Source organism: Montipora foliosa, chromosome 11 (assembly GCF_036669935.1).
Source record: "Montipora foliosa isolate CH-2021 chromosome 11, ASM3666993v2, whole genome shotgun sequence".
Lineage (NCBI taxonomy): Eukaryota > Metazoa > Cnidaria > Anthozoa > Scleractinia > Acroporidae > Montipora > Montipora foliosa.
In genome coordinates, this window is record NC_090879.1 from 52282799 (window position 1) to 52298966 (window position 16168).

General features: G+C 34.1%; 1 protein-coding gene and 1 long non-coding RNA gene across 2 annotated transcripts in view; one reads left to right on the top strand and one right to left on the bottom strand.

Annotated features, from left to right (window-relative positions):
• The window catches only part of LOC137975505 (kinase suppressor of Ras 1-like), a 33681-nt gene extending 32210 nt beyond the window's left edge, over positions 1-1471 (bottom strand). The window contains exon 1 of the mRNA XM_068822617.1: positions 1414-1471. Coding sequence (XP_068678718.1) covers positions 1414-1471 — 58 coding nt within the window. The remainder of the gene's footprint in view (positions 1-1413) is intronic.
• LOC137976376 (uncharacterized) overlaps positions 1-15068 on the top strand; it is a 161097-nt gene extending 146029 nt beyond the window's left edge. Inside the window, exon 6 of the long non-coding RNA XR_011117757.1 lies at positions 14398-15068. This is a non-coding gene — a long non-coding RNA (uncharacterized lncRNA). The remainder of the gene's footprint in view (positions 1-14397) is intronic.
• The last annotated feature ends 1100 nt before the right edge of the window (positions 15069-16168 follow it).

Genomic DNA, 16168 nt, shown 5'->3' on the forward strand with positions numbered 1-16168 from the left:
CCACCCTCATGGACCAAGGGGCTACAAAAGCACAATTGCGAACATACCTCTTCAAAGCACAAATTGCGAACAAAGGGCTTCAAAACGCATTGCCATTAGTAGGGGTAAAACGCAAATTGGTTAAAACATAATATCTTATTCATATTATAATGAGTTGTAAAGAAATACATGGAAGAGTTAATCATATGGAAGAAGTTCAATGTCCTTTTTGCAATAAACAGATATCAAAGCATACTAAAAAAAACAGAACAATGCTGCAGTCAAACCTGAGATAGTGGAATGATAACAATATGCTAGTTTGTAAAAAATGTGGGACAGTTAATGGCTATAAACCGCTTATAGAATTTGTTGATTTTCACTCAAATAAGCATAGATTCCATCGTAAAAGTGTTTACCAAAGAAAATATCATATCAAAAACATTATCAATAACATTGCCATTAAAAATGGTTTCCAGATTTCTGTAAAAATATGGATAAATAATTCGCATTTTTGCGGCTATCGGGAAGTTGTGAAAGATGTTAACATTGATAGAAAGCGTATGATTAACATGAATTTCATTTTAAACAAATATTTAAAATGCTTGATCTTCCTTTTGAAAAGGTCAAGACGAGCAAATCCAAAAGACACTTCAATCATATGAACGATATTGGAAAGACATCTTGTCATTGGCATCCGACCGAATTAATGAAATAGTTAAGGAATGAATTTGTCATTGTATTTAGCGTAGAACTTGTCAACACTAGGACAAACATCAGTCACAAATCATCTACATTTTTTAATTCTGTGTGAAACGATGGTTGAAAATCACCGCTTCTCAACATGTCTTTTATCGAATTCAAAAGATGCTGATAACTTTGGTATGCGTATGTACAATTTTGTATTTAAGATCCAATGATTGGAAATCCATGTAAGACTTGATTAACAAAGCACTTGTGCTTATATCTACTAGGCTATACCGCCAGTTACAACAGCACTAATAATTCCACCAGTACCAGTTATGATAGAAATAGTATTACCAGAGTTTTAATTTTTGTAACGTTTCACAGCTTGCTTGTAAGCCCAACACTTTCTATGGTATGCCTTATAATAGCTCTTTAGTTCGTCGACCTGATCTTCTGAGAGTTTGTCTGAAATATGGTTCCAGCTAAATATTCTCTTTTTCGATCTGTCATATATGGTTTAGATTGTTAATCGTCTGCATAGACAATATAGTATACCACTGACTTGACCACAAAAAGGTGATCTTTTAATCAGTTTAGTTGTGTATTTTTCTGAAATAGCATAAGTGTAACCTCTACCGAGCTTATGGTGGTCATAAAACCTCCCGGAAGCATCATGTAATACACTATGTGAATTTAATATATCAATCCAACCGAAGATCTTTTCAAGTAACCATGTTAGACAGCCACTACCTGGTCCAAGAAGACCAATTTCACCATCATTGAGTTCAAGAATCTCATTCATAGACATGTCTCTTTTCAAATAGAAACAGTGCAGGTATTGATAAACAAGTGCTGATTTTAATATTTTGTCATTAATGCATGGATGTTTTTCTTTTGCTTCTTGAAAACTATATTCCACAAATCGTAATAAATTGTCGATATAGATATATATTGAGTTATATATTTTGAAAACCACATCACAAATCAAAATGATTTTGAATGAACCTGAACATATTTTTTAATTCATTATCAGACAGAGATTTTGCCCAAACAGCAAAAGCATATAAATCCATTTCACAGAAATTCACAGCAGTGCCATCAGTATGAACCTGACATCCAATAAACATTTCTTGAGCTGAACCTGTCAGAGTGGCAGAAATTGTTTCTGTTTTAATCGCACTGATTGATGTAACGCCTCTAAAGAGTTCTAGATTTGTCCCATTAATACGAATTGTCCAAACTTCGATATTTCCAGAGAGATTCAGCAAAGAAGGAATGTTAAGTCTGCCATTTGACGAGGAACCAAAATCGACATAGACTGTACCATCTCCCCATGGTATATGCACACCGAATCTGACGGCTCCACGCCCCCATTGAAACTGTGATTGATTAGTTATCGCTTTTGTTTTGACAACCAGTATTACTGTGCATTTGTTACCAGAACTACCCGCTATTTCAGAAACATCAAATGATTTTTTTTCCAAATAGTCATCACTACCATCGAAACGTATAAAAAACAGTTTTTTCAATGAATCCCTCAGAAGAAGAGGCTTTTTTGAATTGGTTTGTTGTGAAAAATCGATATTATTCGCAGGATCCATCCATGAACTAACTCTGTCATTTGAATCGGCTGTGACTACTGATAAGCTGGAATTAATGCAATGCTGATTTTGTCTAACACTGGTATACCAGGTAGACTGTTCGAAATAATAAAAGTCGATCTGTCTAACTTCAAATCGAGTTGTTTTTTTATGACAACATGGTTCTCTTCCGTAGCAGCCTTAACGACGAGATTTTTGTCAGTTTCTATATGTCCATCATCATTTACTGAAAGTTGAGCTTGAGCTTGATAGGTAAAATCATCATCAGAGTGATAGTCAATGGTGTATTCAATTTGTCACCATTGTCGTCAAGAAGATGTGTACCATCTAAATTTTTTACATACAATGTCGTATACTGTTGCATTATATAATTCAATTAATCAGTAATGTTTGTAATGTATAATGTAAACATAAGATCTTACGCCATCCCCATCGTCATCATCAAAATTATTCGTATTTTTGTTATGTTTTCAAAATATCGATTGACATTGACAGTAAGTATTTTGCTTGTTGAAAAATCTATGTCATAAAATACACTAGCGTTTCCATAAAAAGTTATATCGTGATTCGACTCTGATGGATAATTTTTTTTAGCATAAATTTTTATTTTATCGATATAAATTTTAGTAAATGTTAGAGGTGCTGTTCTAGAAATATTGAAATCACAACCCAGTGATGATTCTGAAGTGGTTCCATAGATGTAAGACGGTAATATCTTATCAAATAACCCTAAAATTTTGTTACCATTCATATTGATTGGCACATGCATTAAAAATTGATCATTTACAATCTCATAAGCCAAATTGTAATCATAAATTGTGAAATCAAGGTTGTTTTTTGCTTCGCCTTTTATACCGTAAATCAGGGCATACAATGGTAAAAGAGTTGGGCTTCTATTGTCATAATTTGCTTGAACAGTTACATACAACCGTCTTTCGATAGTTGGTGAAGAACCATCTGGTGATAAGTTCATGATAAAGCGATAATATTTATAATCTGTGTTGGTTTTGACTGTAGTGGTTCTATCAGTGTTCATGTTTCTTTTTTCAAAAGTAACCTGAAATGAATTAAACTCCACATCGAAACCGGTTCTCAGGAAATATATTTCTAAACACACAGTATATTTATCGCTATAATTGTCACGTATCAGTTTGAATAGATTAAAATCGAATCGTCCTTTAAACAGACTGGAACCATCTGCTGCCTTTTGAACATTGAATGAAAATGCTTTTTTGTTGTTTTTATGTGGTGAGTCATTATAGTTGGTTAAAGTGGCATCCTGTATTCCATAATCTTCTGTAAATTCCCCATCATCCATAGCATATTTCAGCACATTTCTCTGTTTGTGTGAGTAGTTATGTGACTCTTCACTATTTCGTCGTCTACATATTTCTTGTTTTTTTCTATTTGTTCGTCTGTATATTTATTGTTTTCGGTAGAAACAGTTGCAATACCGTCATTCACTTGCTTCAAAGTGATGGCATCTTGATTATGTGTGGCGTTTCCGAGATTTATTATTCGTTGATTGTTCATGTCTAGAACAGAAGTCATTACACCGCTTCCATCCAATTTCAATGTTTTTCCAACCTCGGAATCGACATAAGCTTTGTTAGTCACATCTCTAGCACCGGTTGGTTGTCCGCAATTTATTATTTTATTCAAAGACATATCCAAATTTCCAGTCATTTTAGAGGATCCGTCTAAACGAAGTGAATCCAAAAATAATCGATCAACGTAACCTTTTCCTGTGGCATCATTTACACCTGTCGGATCAGCAAGATTGATGATCTTGTTGTTGTTTATATTCAAATTTCCAGTCATTGCTTGCGTACCATCTCGCAACACAACCTGATTAACATTCGGTTTGGTTGATAAACCAGTTTGCAATTGGTGTTTTGTAACAGCGTCAGAATTGCCAGTGCCTTCAGCAAGATTGCTGATTTTATTATTTCCAAAGTCAAAATTGCCAGTTACGGAAATACTTCCATCTTTTTTCAAATAATTAGCCAGCTCCGTTTTATCAGCTTTAAAATTAAAAGAGCTGTCAACGTAAAATTTATTGGAAGCATCTGAATGCAATATTGGATCTTGCACTCCTGAGATTCTTTTATTTTTCATGTCGATCGGATTTTGGGCTTCTATCTTTCCATCATTTGTATTTAAATCGAAATAAAAGTTATGCAAATGCGCACTACTGACAGCGTCACTCTGGCCATGTCTAGCAGGGGCTATATTTTCAACCCGTCTATTATCCATATTAAGGGCGCCAGTCATTGCATTGCTCCCATCTATTTTCAAACACCCAGAAACCTCTTTATCAACATAACTCTTTGTACTAGCGTCATTATTCGTTTGAGGTGAATCCACATTTCGCAGTTTTTTATTCTGTATATCATAATCACCGTCATCTGTTAGTTTAAAACCAACACCAGGCAATCCTTTTACTATTTCAACAACTTTTTCATGTGAAAATGTGTCTTCAGGTAATTTACCATTTGAGTAACTCATATATACAATTGGTTTATATTTTTTCATCGAAATTCTTCCTTACTTGTTTCTTGGGTTTGTCAATATATATAAAACTAAAAGGGTCTCTAGTTGCTTTCTCGTATAATTGTTGTGAGACATTGTTTTCACGACATATGAGACTTTTTTCATTAGTACTCGGAAAATCATAAATGGCAAAATGTGAGCAGTTTAATCTAATATCTTTTGGTGTCTTATAGTAGCTTTGACTCAAATATATGGCGCAGCAGTTTTTATGTCTCCCCTGTATAAAATAGTCAACTAATGGTTTTTGGTTTTTATCACATACGAAATCGTCGAATATCACAATTTTTTGATTGTCACCATTGAGATTTTTTACAGGAATTATTTTATCATTGCTTGCTTCAATGATATCATAACCAGCTTCTTCACTCCATGGTTCGAACTCTTTCATGAGATTCCGATACTTTGACTGCTCTAAGTTTTTTGCATAAAGGTATATTTTATCAAAATACAACAGATTGTGAATCATATGCATCAGTGTGTTTGTTTTTCCCGAACCAGAAGGTCCACAAATGAGCATGCGGAAGCATCGATCAGGCATAAAATCATGTAGTTGTGTGAAGTTTGTGACAACATCGTCGCCAGTATCATAATTAGGTATCTTCATTTTTATATCATATGGGTATATTGTTTCGATAATATGGTGTTTAACATGGTGTTCAACATGGTGTTCAACATAGTGTAAAAACGTTATTTTTTATATATGAATTTCCATTTTTATGTAAAGTAATAATATAACAAAATGAGTTTACTTAAGTGGAAAGAACTCGCAAAGAGTAAATCTGAATTAGGGGATAAGATCAATTATGTCCATAATGCAATTACAAAGCATGATATTGATCAGAAGACCAGTCAACAGGGATTTTCAAAAGTATTCCAACCAATTACAAGTAAATTAGATGATGTTATTGATAGTAATCAGGCTTTAAGGTTGCCAAGGAAAAAACGACCACTGAAGAAAGGAGAAGTTCCTGATTACGGCATTGATATAGAGGATGAAGTTCCAGATATGAATCTTGGTGAATTATTTGAACAACCTGTTTTGCCGCAGCAAGAAAAACAACTGGTGCCAAAACCGCCAACATATGAAGAATCTTTACAAGATCTTCTGGAAGGGAAAAAAGAGATGTATGTTGATCCTAAGTACTTTCCTGAAGAACCAGAATTACCACCAGAATATGATGATGACGAGAGATAGATTATGGATGGAGGATGAAGATGTGGAAAATGAGATACTAATGAGTTTGAAGTGCCTAATTATGACACAGTTGAAAAGACACTCAATCAACAAGGAATGAATGCCAAAAAATCCAAAGCATATCTTCGTAAAATTTTAACACAAACTAGAACGAAAAGAAATCAATTGAGAGGTTATAAAACACAGGTGACAAAACAATATAACAAAGGGATTATAAATGAAGCACAAAGACAAGAGATGAACGAAAGAATAGACAGAGCTAAAAATGTCTTGAATGCATATATTGCACATTATGACACTAAATTGGAAACAATAAAAGGTTCTGGAATCAGAAGAAAAAGAAAAGGTGGCAATGTGATATTTTTTAACAAACCAAAAGAACTCATAAAAAAATTGGATTTGATCATTGGTGAGATATTGGCTGGCAATACAAGCATTGACATGCGAAATATGGGTGTTTCTATATTGGACACATTATTGAAAATGACAACAATTAACAAATCACAATATGGTAAATTATACAAACAATATTTCAAAATTTAATGTAACCTAATCACATAATGGAACGAGAGATAGTTTTATCATCTTACAGTGTGAAAAATAAAGGGGATAATAAACCAGAAGATTTTACAACAAATTTCACCAGACCTGTAACTCTAGACAATATAAGCAATACGTTATCGGTCTTAACAGAGTCATTAACATGTCATTCACTTGGTTCAATGTCAATGCTGGGTACAAAAATCAATTAATCAAATACAGCTCCGATAATGGTTCAACTTTTAAGGACATTACCTTTCCAGCTGGGGTATGGAATTATACGGACTTTGACAGACATATTAAAAATGTGACGAAAACTGGTGATACGTATCCGATGACTCTTGAATTCAACGAAACAACATTCAGAGTCACGGTTACATTAGCTGCAAATTACCAACTTGATTTAAGAGCAAGTAATTTTAATGAACTGATCGGTTTCGACAAAAAGATATTAGCAAGTGGAACGCATATTGGACCAAGAGTGCCGAATCTCAGTCAAGACACAGACGTACTCAATATTCATTGCGATTTGGTCAACGAAAGTTTAGTTGACGGTGAAGAAACAGACATTATTTATTCATTCTCAACCAGTGTACTAAAACCAAGTTACTCCTTCACCCTCGAACCACAAAGAGTTACATTTAATCCTGTGAACAAAACTACAATTTCATCAATCAGAATCATGATAACAGATGGAAAAAGAAGATTAGTGGATCTAAATGGAGCAGATACGTCTTTTTCGCTGATTTTAAAAAGTATCTAATGTAACAGTATAATGAAACCGTATGAATTCAAGAGGTTTTACCACCCAAAACTTGGTAAATTTGTATTTCAACATAAAGGGTCTGGGCTTATCTTAGACAACATTTTTAAACCATTGAAGAGTGTGGCATCGTCTGTTTTCAAGAAATTTGCTAAGCCATTAGCAAAGAAGGCATTAGAATCAGGGGTTTCCCATGCAGGTGATAAAATTGGTAAGGCGGCGGCAGAAAAGTCAGGAGACCTAATAATGAAAAAATTGGCAAATTTGAGAAAAGGAGCTACAACACAAAAAGCAATTGTTCCATCCTCACCCATTAAACAGCAAGATGAAAGCGCTGACATGATACTAAATAGATTGATATCCGGATCTGGAAGAAGGCGTAGATTTTTCAAATAAATAACATGACAGCAAAATTATATAATACAATAGTATAAATGGCTTTTAGAACAAGTGAATTATTGCAAAGAAATGAGTTGGTGCGTTTCCAACTTGATGATGTAATTAGAGCCCCTGGAAATAATCAACATCAAGAAAAGAACGGTTATAGATTCACCATCAACGACCGGAGTTCTTTCTATGATTGGTACAATGCTTATTTCGAGGTTCAATTCCAGTTACAAAAAATAGCAGATGGAGCTGGTTATGCAGCAGCCGATAGAATAACGGTGATAAACGGATCTCATTCATTGATTGCACATATGATGATTAAAAGTGCTGGGAAAATTGTTTATGACACTGACAATCTACATAAGGTCACTTTTGTGAAGAATCTGTTGGAATATTCTGATGATTACAGCAGATCAGTCGGTAAAAACAGTTTTTGGTATTTAGACACAGATGGTACGACAGCCAATACCAATTCAGGATATGAATCTAGAAAAGTGCTTACACAAGCTACCAATAATGATGGAACAGGAGGAGCAAAAGATGTGAATTTGATCATACCTCTCAATCGTTACAGTTTTTTTGAAGAGTTGCAGGATAAAATGTTGGTTCCTATGCAGTTACAATTCAATTTGAATCTCCAGAACGACAATGAACTCATCAATATGGCAGCAGGAACAGATGCCGGCAGAGTAGTGATTAACAGATTTCTACTATGGGTTCCAAAATTAACACCAAAAGACAGTATGTACGACAAATTTGTAAGCTCTTTCATGAAAGAACACAAATGGACATATCAGCGTGAACTATATGCAGTGTCAGCACCTGCTAGAGTCAGTGGTTTTTTTCAGATTTCTTCCAGTATTGACAATGTCAAAGCAATTTTTGTTTATCTACAACGGGCTAAAACCAGAGTTGCAACTCAAAATCCATATATACTTGATACCTTCAAACTAAATGCAGCAAACGCAAACAGTTATTTAACAACATGCAGACTCGAATATGGCAATGGTGTTTTCTACCCAGAAACGGAATATGACAGTGAAAGCAAAGTGAGAATTTTCAATGATCTGATGTCTTATGCAATGCGAAAAAATGATTACAACACCGGAACCCAGTTGAATCTTGCTAATTATAACAGCCTGTATCCACTGATCTATTTTGATCTCTCATATCAAGCAGAGAAAGTAACAAGAGACCCTAAACAGTTGATTTTCAGGTATAAAATAAGTGCCAATAGTGCAGCAGATTTCAATGTCCATGCAGTTGTATTGTACGAAGAGTCGGTTGTTATTGACAAGGTGGGTAATGAATTGGTTATAGTTTAATCCCATGAATGACACATATTTATTTGTATATGTTTTGTGACTGGAATTATGTAACATATATTATATGACTGAACTTCATCAAATAAACGTAAGACTGTCAGATAATCAAAAAAAGAATCTGAGTAATGCTTACCATAAAAGGGAAACAATTGTTCTAAGACTGACAAATGATTCTCTTAATGGAAACGACACTCTTTATGTTCCAGCAATGGTGAAAAAAAGATTGCAAAAAAATCGACAATTGAACAAAGGAATGGACATTAAGCTTGCTAAGACCAATATCAGAAAACAAGTAGGCGGAAGTCTTTTGAGCACCGTATTGTCACTTGGTATGAGAGCTCTTCCAGCAATTGGTAAAACCCTTGGGTTGAGTGCTCTTGGTGGTTTAGCAGAAGCCGGAGCTAAAAAATTGTTAGGATCTGGTCAAAAAGGTGGTGCTATGCCATTACCCATGATGATACCTTTCAATGCAATCAATCAACTGATGCCATATCTGAATATGTTTACAACCAAACAGCAAAGAGACATAATGAATGCGGCTCAAACAGGATCTGGCGTTAAAATAACACCGACTAAAACACAATCAGGTGGATTTCTAGGAACTCTGTTAGCTAGCATTGGAATTCCTTTGGCTTTGAATCTTGTCAAAAAGCTAACGGGAAGAGGAGCACCGAGGGTAGGTAGACCAAGATTGCATGGTGAAGGATCACCTAGAATTGGAGCCCCCCCTCCATTTTACAGTTATCCGCCATATGTGACTGGTAATGGTAGAAAAAAAAAACATCCTCAACCAAAAAAGGAAAAGGGTTACTATTGGGAAAAAACAGTCCATTCAATGGCATACCCATTTTGGGGGCAATATTGTGAAACCAAAATTTCACAAAAACATACCTATGTCCAATCACGATCTGAAAAAATGGTGTAAATATTTGAACATTCCGATCAATGATGTACTGTCAAGAGATGAAAAAGTTCCACATAACCATAAACAGGCGTTATTTATTTACAATCTGGAACCAGCTTATATGTCAGGATCTCACTGGGTTGCAACATATGTCAAGGATAATGTAATAAATTATTTTGATTCGTTTGGTATGCCACCTTTTCAAGAGATTGTAAATCATGCCAAAAAGAAAAATCTGACTTTGTTACATCAAAACAATCAGATACAAAACATACAAACAACAACTTGTGGGTATTTCTGTTTATACTTTTTAAATGAAATGAACAAGGGTAATTCGTATTATGATTTGTTACAAGTGTTCGACATAAATGATACAATGAAAAATGAGAGATTGATCGAATATTATTTCAGAAATATCTAACTTATATATTATGAAATCATATTGTGTTAAACAAAAGAAAGTGACTGAATGTGTTGAACCTTCAGGTTACAAAACAGCCAAAAATGGTAGACTAATGTTCTTTTGCACTTGTGCTGAATGTGGTATTACAAAGACCAAATTTGTCAAACAACAGGGAAACTAAACAGCCCGTTGGGAGCGGGCTTACTCAGTGATATCGCTAATACAGGAACAGAATTATTTTTAACTAAAGGAGTACCTTATCTTGGCAAAAAAGCCGTTGAAATGGGTAGATATTATGGTTCCGAATTAATGAGAGACCCAAAATTGCAGAAAAAAGCAATCGATTATGGTTTGAGAAAAATGAACCCTCTACTTCATAAAGTCGGTTCTGAAGCTCTCGATCAATTGTCAACAAAAATAAGACCAAATAAAAAATACACAACAAACAGAAAAGATCTTGACGGCGGCGCTGTTGACATTCACAAAGCTATTGGTAAATTGCCGAAACCAAAAGGTGGATGGACATTACCTGGGCATCATTACACAGGACCTTATAATGATTTAGAAAATCAACTGAAGTATGACCCAAAAACTGGTCAAATATTGGAAATATATGATATGCCCACTGGCAAAACTGATGCAATAGCAATGCAACACGATGTTGATTATTCCGTCTGCAAGGATGATAGGAAATGTAAAAACAAAGCAGATAGGAAAATGGTTCAAGCTTTAGACAACGTACCGTATAATGAAAGACAATGGGGGCATTGGTTGGCAAGAAATGTTATCAATACAAAGCAGAAACTAGGTCTTGGAGTTTCAAAAAACGGAAAAAGCCGTCGGGTAAAGAAAACTGGCAAGAAAAATTAGCAGATGAATTACATGCATCTATAAGACGCAACTTTACTCGGCGGCGTGTAATCGTAAATCATATCGATGAAATATGGGCAAGTGATCTAGTTGAAATGCAACAGTTTAGCAAATGGAATAAAGGTTATCGGTATCTTCTCATGGTTATTGATGTTTTCAGCAAATACGGTTGGATTGTCCCATTGAAGGATAAGAAAGGTGAATCCGTTACTGAAGCATTCAAAACAATATTCAAGGAAGGCAGAAGACCACAATATTTATGGGTTGATAAGGGAAAGGAGTTCTATAACAAACACTTGAAGGACTTGTTAGACAAAAATGGGATACATATGTACTCCACTGAAAATGAAGAGAAATCCTCAGTGGTCGAAAGATGGAATAGAACAATCAAGTCCAAAATGTGGAAGCAGTTCACAGTTCAAGGTAATACAATGTATCTCGATATGCTGTCCAAACTAGTGAAACAGTATAATAATACAAAACATTCAAGCATAAAGATGACACCCGTTGAAGCATCTAACAAGAGGAATGAAGGAACCGTTCACTTCAATCTATATGGTGATACAGAAACATTAAAACAAAAACCTAAATTCAAAACAGGTGACCAGGTTCGAATATCCAAGTATAAACGAAATGTGTTCGACAAGGGTTATACACCAAATTGGACCGAAGAAGTGTTTACAGTTGATAAGATCCAATACACTAATCCAATAACATACAAACTAAAAGATCTCAGAGGTGAAGAGATACAAGGCAGTTTTTATGAACCTGAATTATTGAAAGCTAAACAGGATATTTTTCGTATTGATAAAGTCATTAGAAGAGACTATAAAAAGAAACAAGCTTTGGTAAAATGGAAGGGATACAGTGATGAATTCAACAGTTGGATACCATTGAAAGACATTGAAAACATATGAATTGTGGTGAAACAAACGCACCAAAAACCATATAAAAAATTATCTAATCCTAGTATATATGGACAAGTTCGAAAATGAAGAAAAGTTTGGGTTTTATTATGAAAGTGATCAGGACTCTGGTTCGGATTCCGATTGGTCGCCATCGCAAGAAAGTATATCTGAAGAAAGCTGCTGCAGTTCGCAGGAATCTGAGTGGTCAGAAGAGGAAGACAACATATAAAAACTATTTTATAAACAAAGGATATGAATGATTCACAAAAGTATAAGTTAATAATCTGGCATTCGTTTTTGGAAGATATGAAAAAGGTTGAACATAAGATGGACAAATGTTTTCCAGGATATAAAGTCCAATATGGTGAAATGGCTCGTATGTTTAATTGGCATCTCAAAAACCGTAAAAAACATGAAAGACTTTATCCTTGGTTGATCCAAGCAAAAAACAAAAAGGAAGGAATACTCTTATTGTCTTTTAACTATTTGCTGAATTATGAAGCCGAAGAACCTGAAATAGTTGAAGTGCCCACTACAGATTTACCCAACAGATGGTATTGCCATGATTGCCAAAAGTTTGTGATGAAAAACAGCAAATCACAGCATATTAAAAGTAAAAAACATAATAGATATATATGAGCTTCAAAGGATGTAATATTGTTGATACCATGGTAGTGAGAAAAGTGGTTATAGAACTAATTTGTGATGTAATTATTGCAAATGCTGGGTATATGCATTATATGAGGTCAAAAGGACTGCCATTGTTGCTAAAAGCATTGGAGACAGGTGGACCAAAAGATGAAATTAAGAAAATGTTTAAACACATTGATAAAAGAATGGATTTTCTGTTTTGTTTGTTTCAAAGACATAGCAATTTTGTGAAACCACTAAACATAATAAAAAATATATAAGAAGTTATTTAAACCTATTATATATGAATCCAGAAAAAAAGTTCAGTGCATTTTTGACTTGTGTTATTGGTGATCCTGACTTGAAAGATTTTTTGGAATGTTTGATTGATTCCAATGTGTTGTCTGTTGTTTATCCGCCAGTGAAACTGCAATTAGTTAAATCAGGTGATTCGTGGCTGTTAAAAATAACTGATGGAATAAATAGCTACGTGATGCATCCCAATGACATTGATGACAACATGTTGGGAGACATTGAGCAATCTTACAGTAAATACAAACCTGATGAATCTGATAGTGAAGACGAATCATTGACAGATTCTGATACAGAATTTGCGAAAAGAGAATCATTGAAAAAGGAATTTATGAAAGGTTATGAAAATACATAAAAACAAATTATCTCTGAATATTATATGAGTCGAAAAAAGATTTACACTGCTAGAGAAATACAAGAACATAAAAACAAATATGGCCGCGAAACGGCATGGTATTGCCCGACATGTGATAATGGAAAGAATTATGCCATGAGAGGAAAACACCAACATTTGAAAACTGAAAAACACAAACTAATCGCTAAAATGAAAAATGCAAACTGATTCAAAATCACAAACTAAACGCTATACAGTTAAAATCAATCTAGCTATGGTTGGTTTAAACTAAGCAAATCTTCGCAAATCCTCCAACTTGACTGAGAACAAATATTTGACATTTTCATGGTATGAATCCGATTCTTTTTTTATTTGTTCCATCTTGCAAACCACTTCATCTCGTGTAAATATTCCTCTTTCAAGACATTTGAACAAAAATGGTAATTCACAAATGTATAAATTACTAATCCGTATATGGTTTTGCATAACTTCATCCCACAGCTTCACCAATTGTCTTTTGGCTTCTTGATTCGAATAATAAGTTCCATTGATACAATACACCATACATATACATTTAATTAAATTCCACTGTCAATTCTTTAATCAATTGACTTTTTTTATTTGTAATTTGTTCAAAAGCTGCTTCTTTGTCATTGTTTGCATATCTTGCCATTGTCTTGTGACGCTTTCCCTGAATAATATTGTCAAAGTAAAACAACTTGTCTTTTTCATTGTCTTTGATTTTTATTTTGATGTCTAGTTTTGCTATACGCTCTTCCAATTGACTTTGTTTTTCTATTTCTACTTTAAATTGAACCTTTTTGGGTTGTTTCAATGGGTTGGCTTTAATGTTAAGCAACAATTCTTTGTATTTTTTCGCATAATCTTCAATGTAAGCATTTTCTATTTTTTCTAGACTTTCTTTGTCATTTGTTGGTGCTTTGATTATTAGTTCAATTTGTGGCTTATTCTTTCTAAATTTATATATTTGGCTTTTTGGGTCTTTCAGGTGACGACTTAATCGTGTTGGCAGGTCTTCGCATGTTGAACCAATATATATCTTATCATCAATAAGGATCTTGTATATTTTGCCTTCTGAATACAGACTGTTAAATTTAGCGTTCGTTAATTCTAAAAATGGCATTGTGCGAATTTTATATCGATTCATTATTTTTGCATTGTTAAGATGTATGTAATCATGTTTAGTTGTTCTTGACAAAGCAGTGTACAATAGTTTTTTATCCATCTTTTCCACATCATAGATGTTGTAATGTTCGTTGATGTCAGCACCTTGGCATTTATGGACAGTAACACAAAAACTGGGAATAAAAGACTTAGAAAATGTATGCAAGTCAAACTCCTGATCATCAATCTCAAAAGAATCTTCTGAAACACTTTGTATTGTAAACTCCATTGTGTTGTATATTTTACGATCTTTCATGTTCTCAGTTGCAATAACCGGCATACCAGCACATACTTTGTATTCTTCATGTTTGTCATTATATTTGAAAACAACTTCTTCATATTCTTTGTCTTTTACAAACTCATCACAGCATCGTTTATTGACTTCAATTCTAGTTTTGTTGAGATAACATATATTTTTGAACAGTTTTTTGTCAATTGATGAGAAGTTTTTTGCTACTTTTCCTGTTTGAAGAAATCTGTCAAGAACTGTATGTGTTTTTTTGTCATATCTGCTTGATTTTTCAATATATTCCAAAGTCACGATTTCCGAACACATTTGTCTGATTGTCTTGGATTTGAGATAGTTGTAGCTTATTTGACTTCCTGATTCAACAGGTGAGCATTGATTGGGATCTCCAAACATGTGGACTTTTGTTCCATATAATGTAAAAGCTTTATAAATCATAGTAATCCATTTATTTGGTACCATTGAAAATTCGTCGATGAATACTGTTTTGTTTTTCAAGTCTTTGAGATTTGTTTCTGCTGAACAACCATTCCATTCACAAAAATAAGAATCAAAAGTATGACAAACATCGTCTGCTGCTTCATAACCCATATTCATCAATCTTTCTTTGACATTCTGAACAGCTTTATTTGTGAAACTCAACACTAATGGTTTGTCAGTTGTCATTACCATTTTGCATAATTCAGTTGTTTTGCCAGAACCAGCTTGTCCGTTATGTATACTACCTTCGCCTATTTTGGCTTTGTAAGAATTGTAATCCATGTTTTCTCTGTAATGGCGCTCAAAATATACACATGGTGTGTCTGTGATATATGCTTGACCGATATTCTTGATGTTGAATTCGACGTCTTTTTTGTTTTGCAATATACACCTTGGATTGGTGATAAATATACCATCTGTGTTGTAAGCATATAGCGCGCTTTTTGGACCGTAACACTTACTGATCAGCTTCAAACATTCTAAAATTGCCTGAGAAACCACAAAACGGTTAACACTTGTGTTGTCTGTAAATAACCTTTCGCATTTCTGTTCTTTGATCAAGTAAATTTCGTTGTAGCTATCGATTATGATATTACGTCCATCTTTGATACCTTGTGTCCAACAAGCCATAGCTGTGTCATATTCTGTGCATGTGAAACCTGTGTTTGTTTTGTTGTATTTCCTGCCTAAATCACCAATAAAACTATTTGCAAGTCGCTTGGCTTCGCTTTCTGGAAATGTTTCGAATATATGTTTAATGAATGGCTTAAATGTGTCTGGCTTTAGAGCCTTTTTTGTGGTAATTTTATATTTGATTTGCTTTTCTGACATAGTCAATTCGTCAACCAAATAAGAAACCAAATCACCA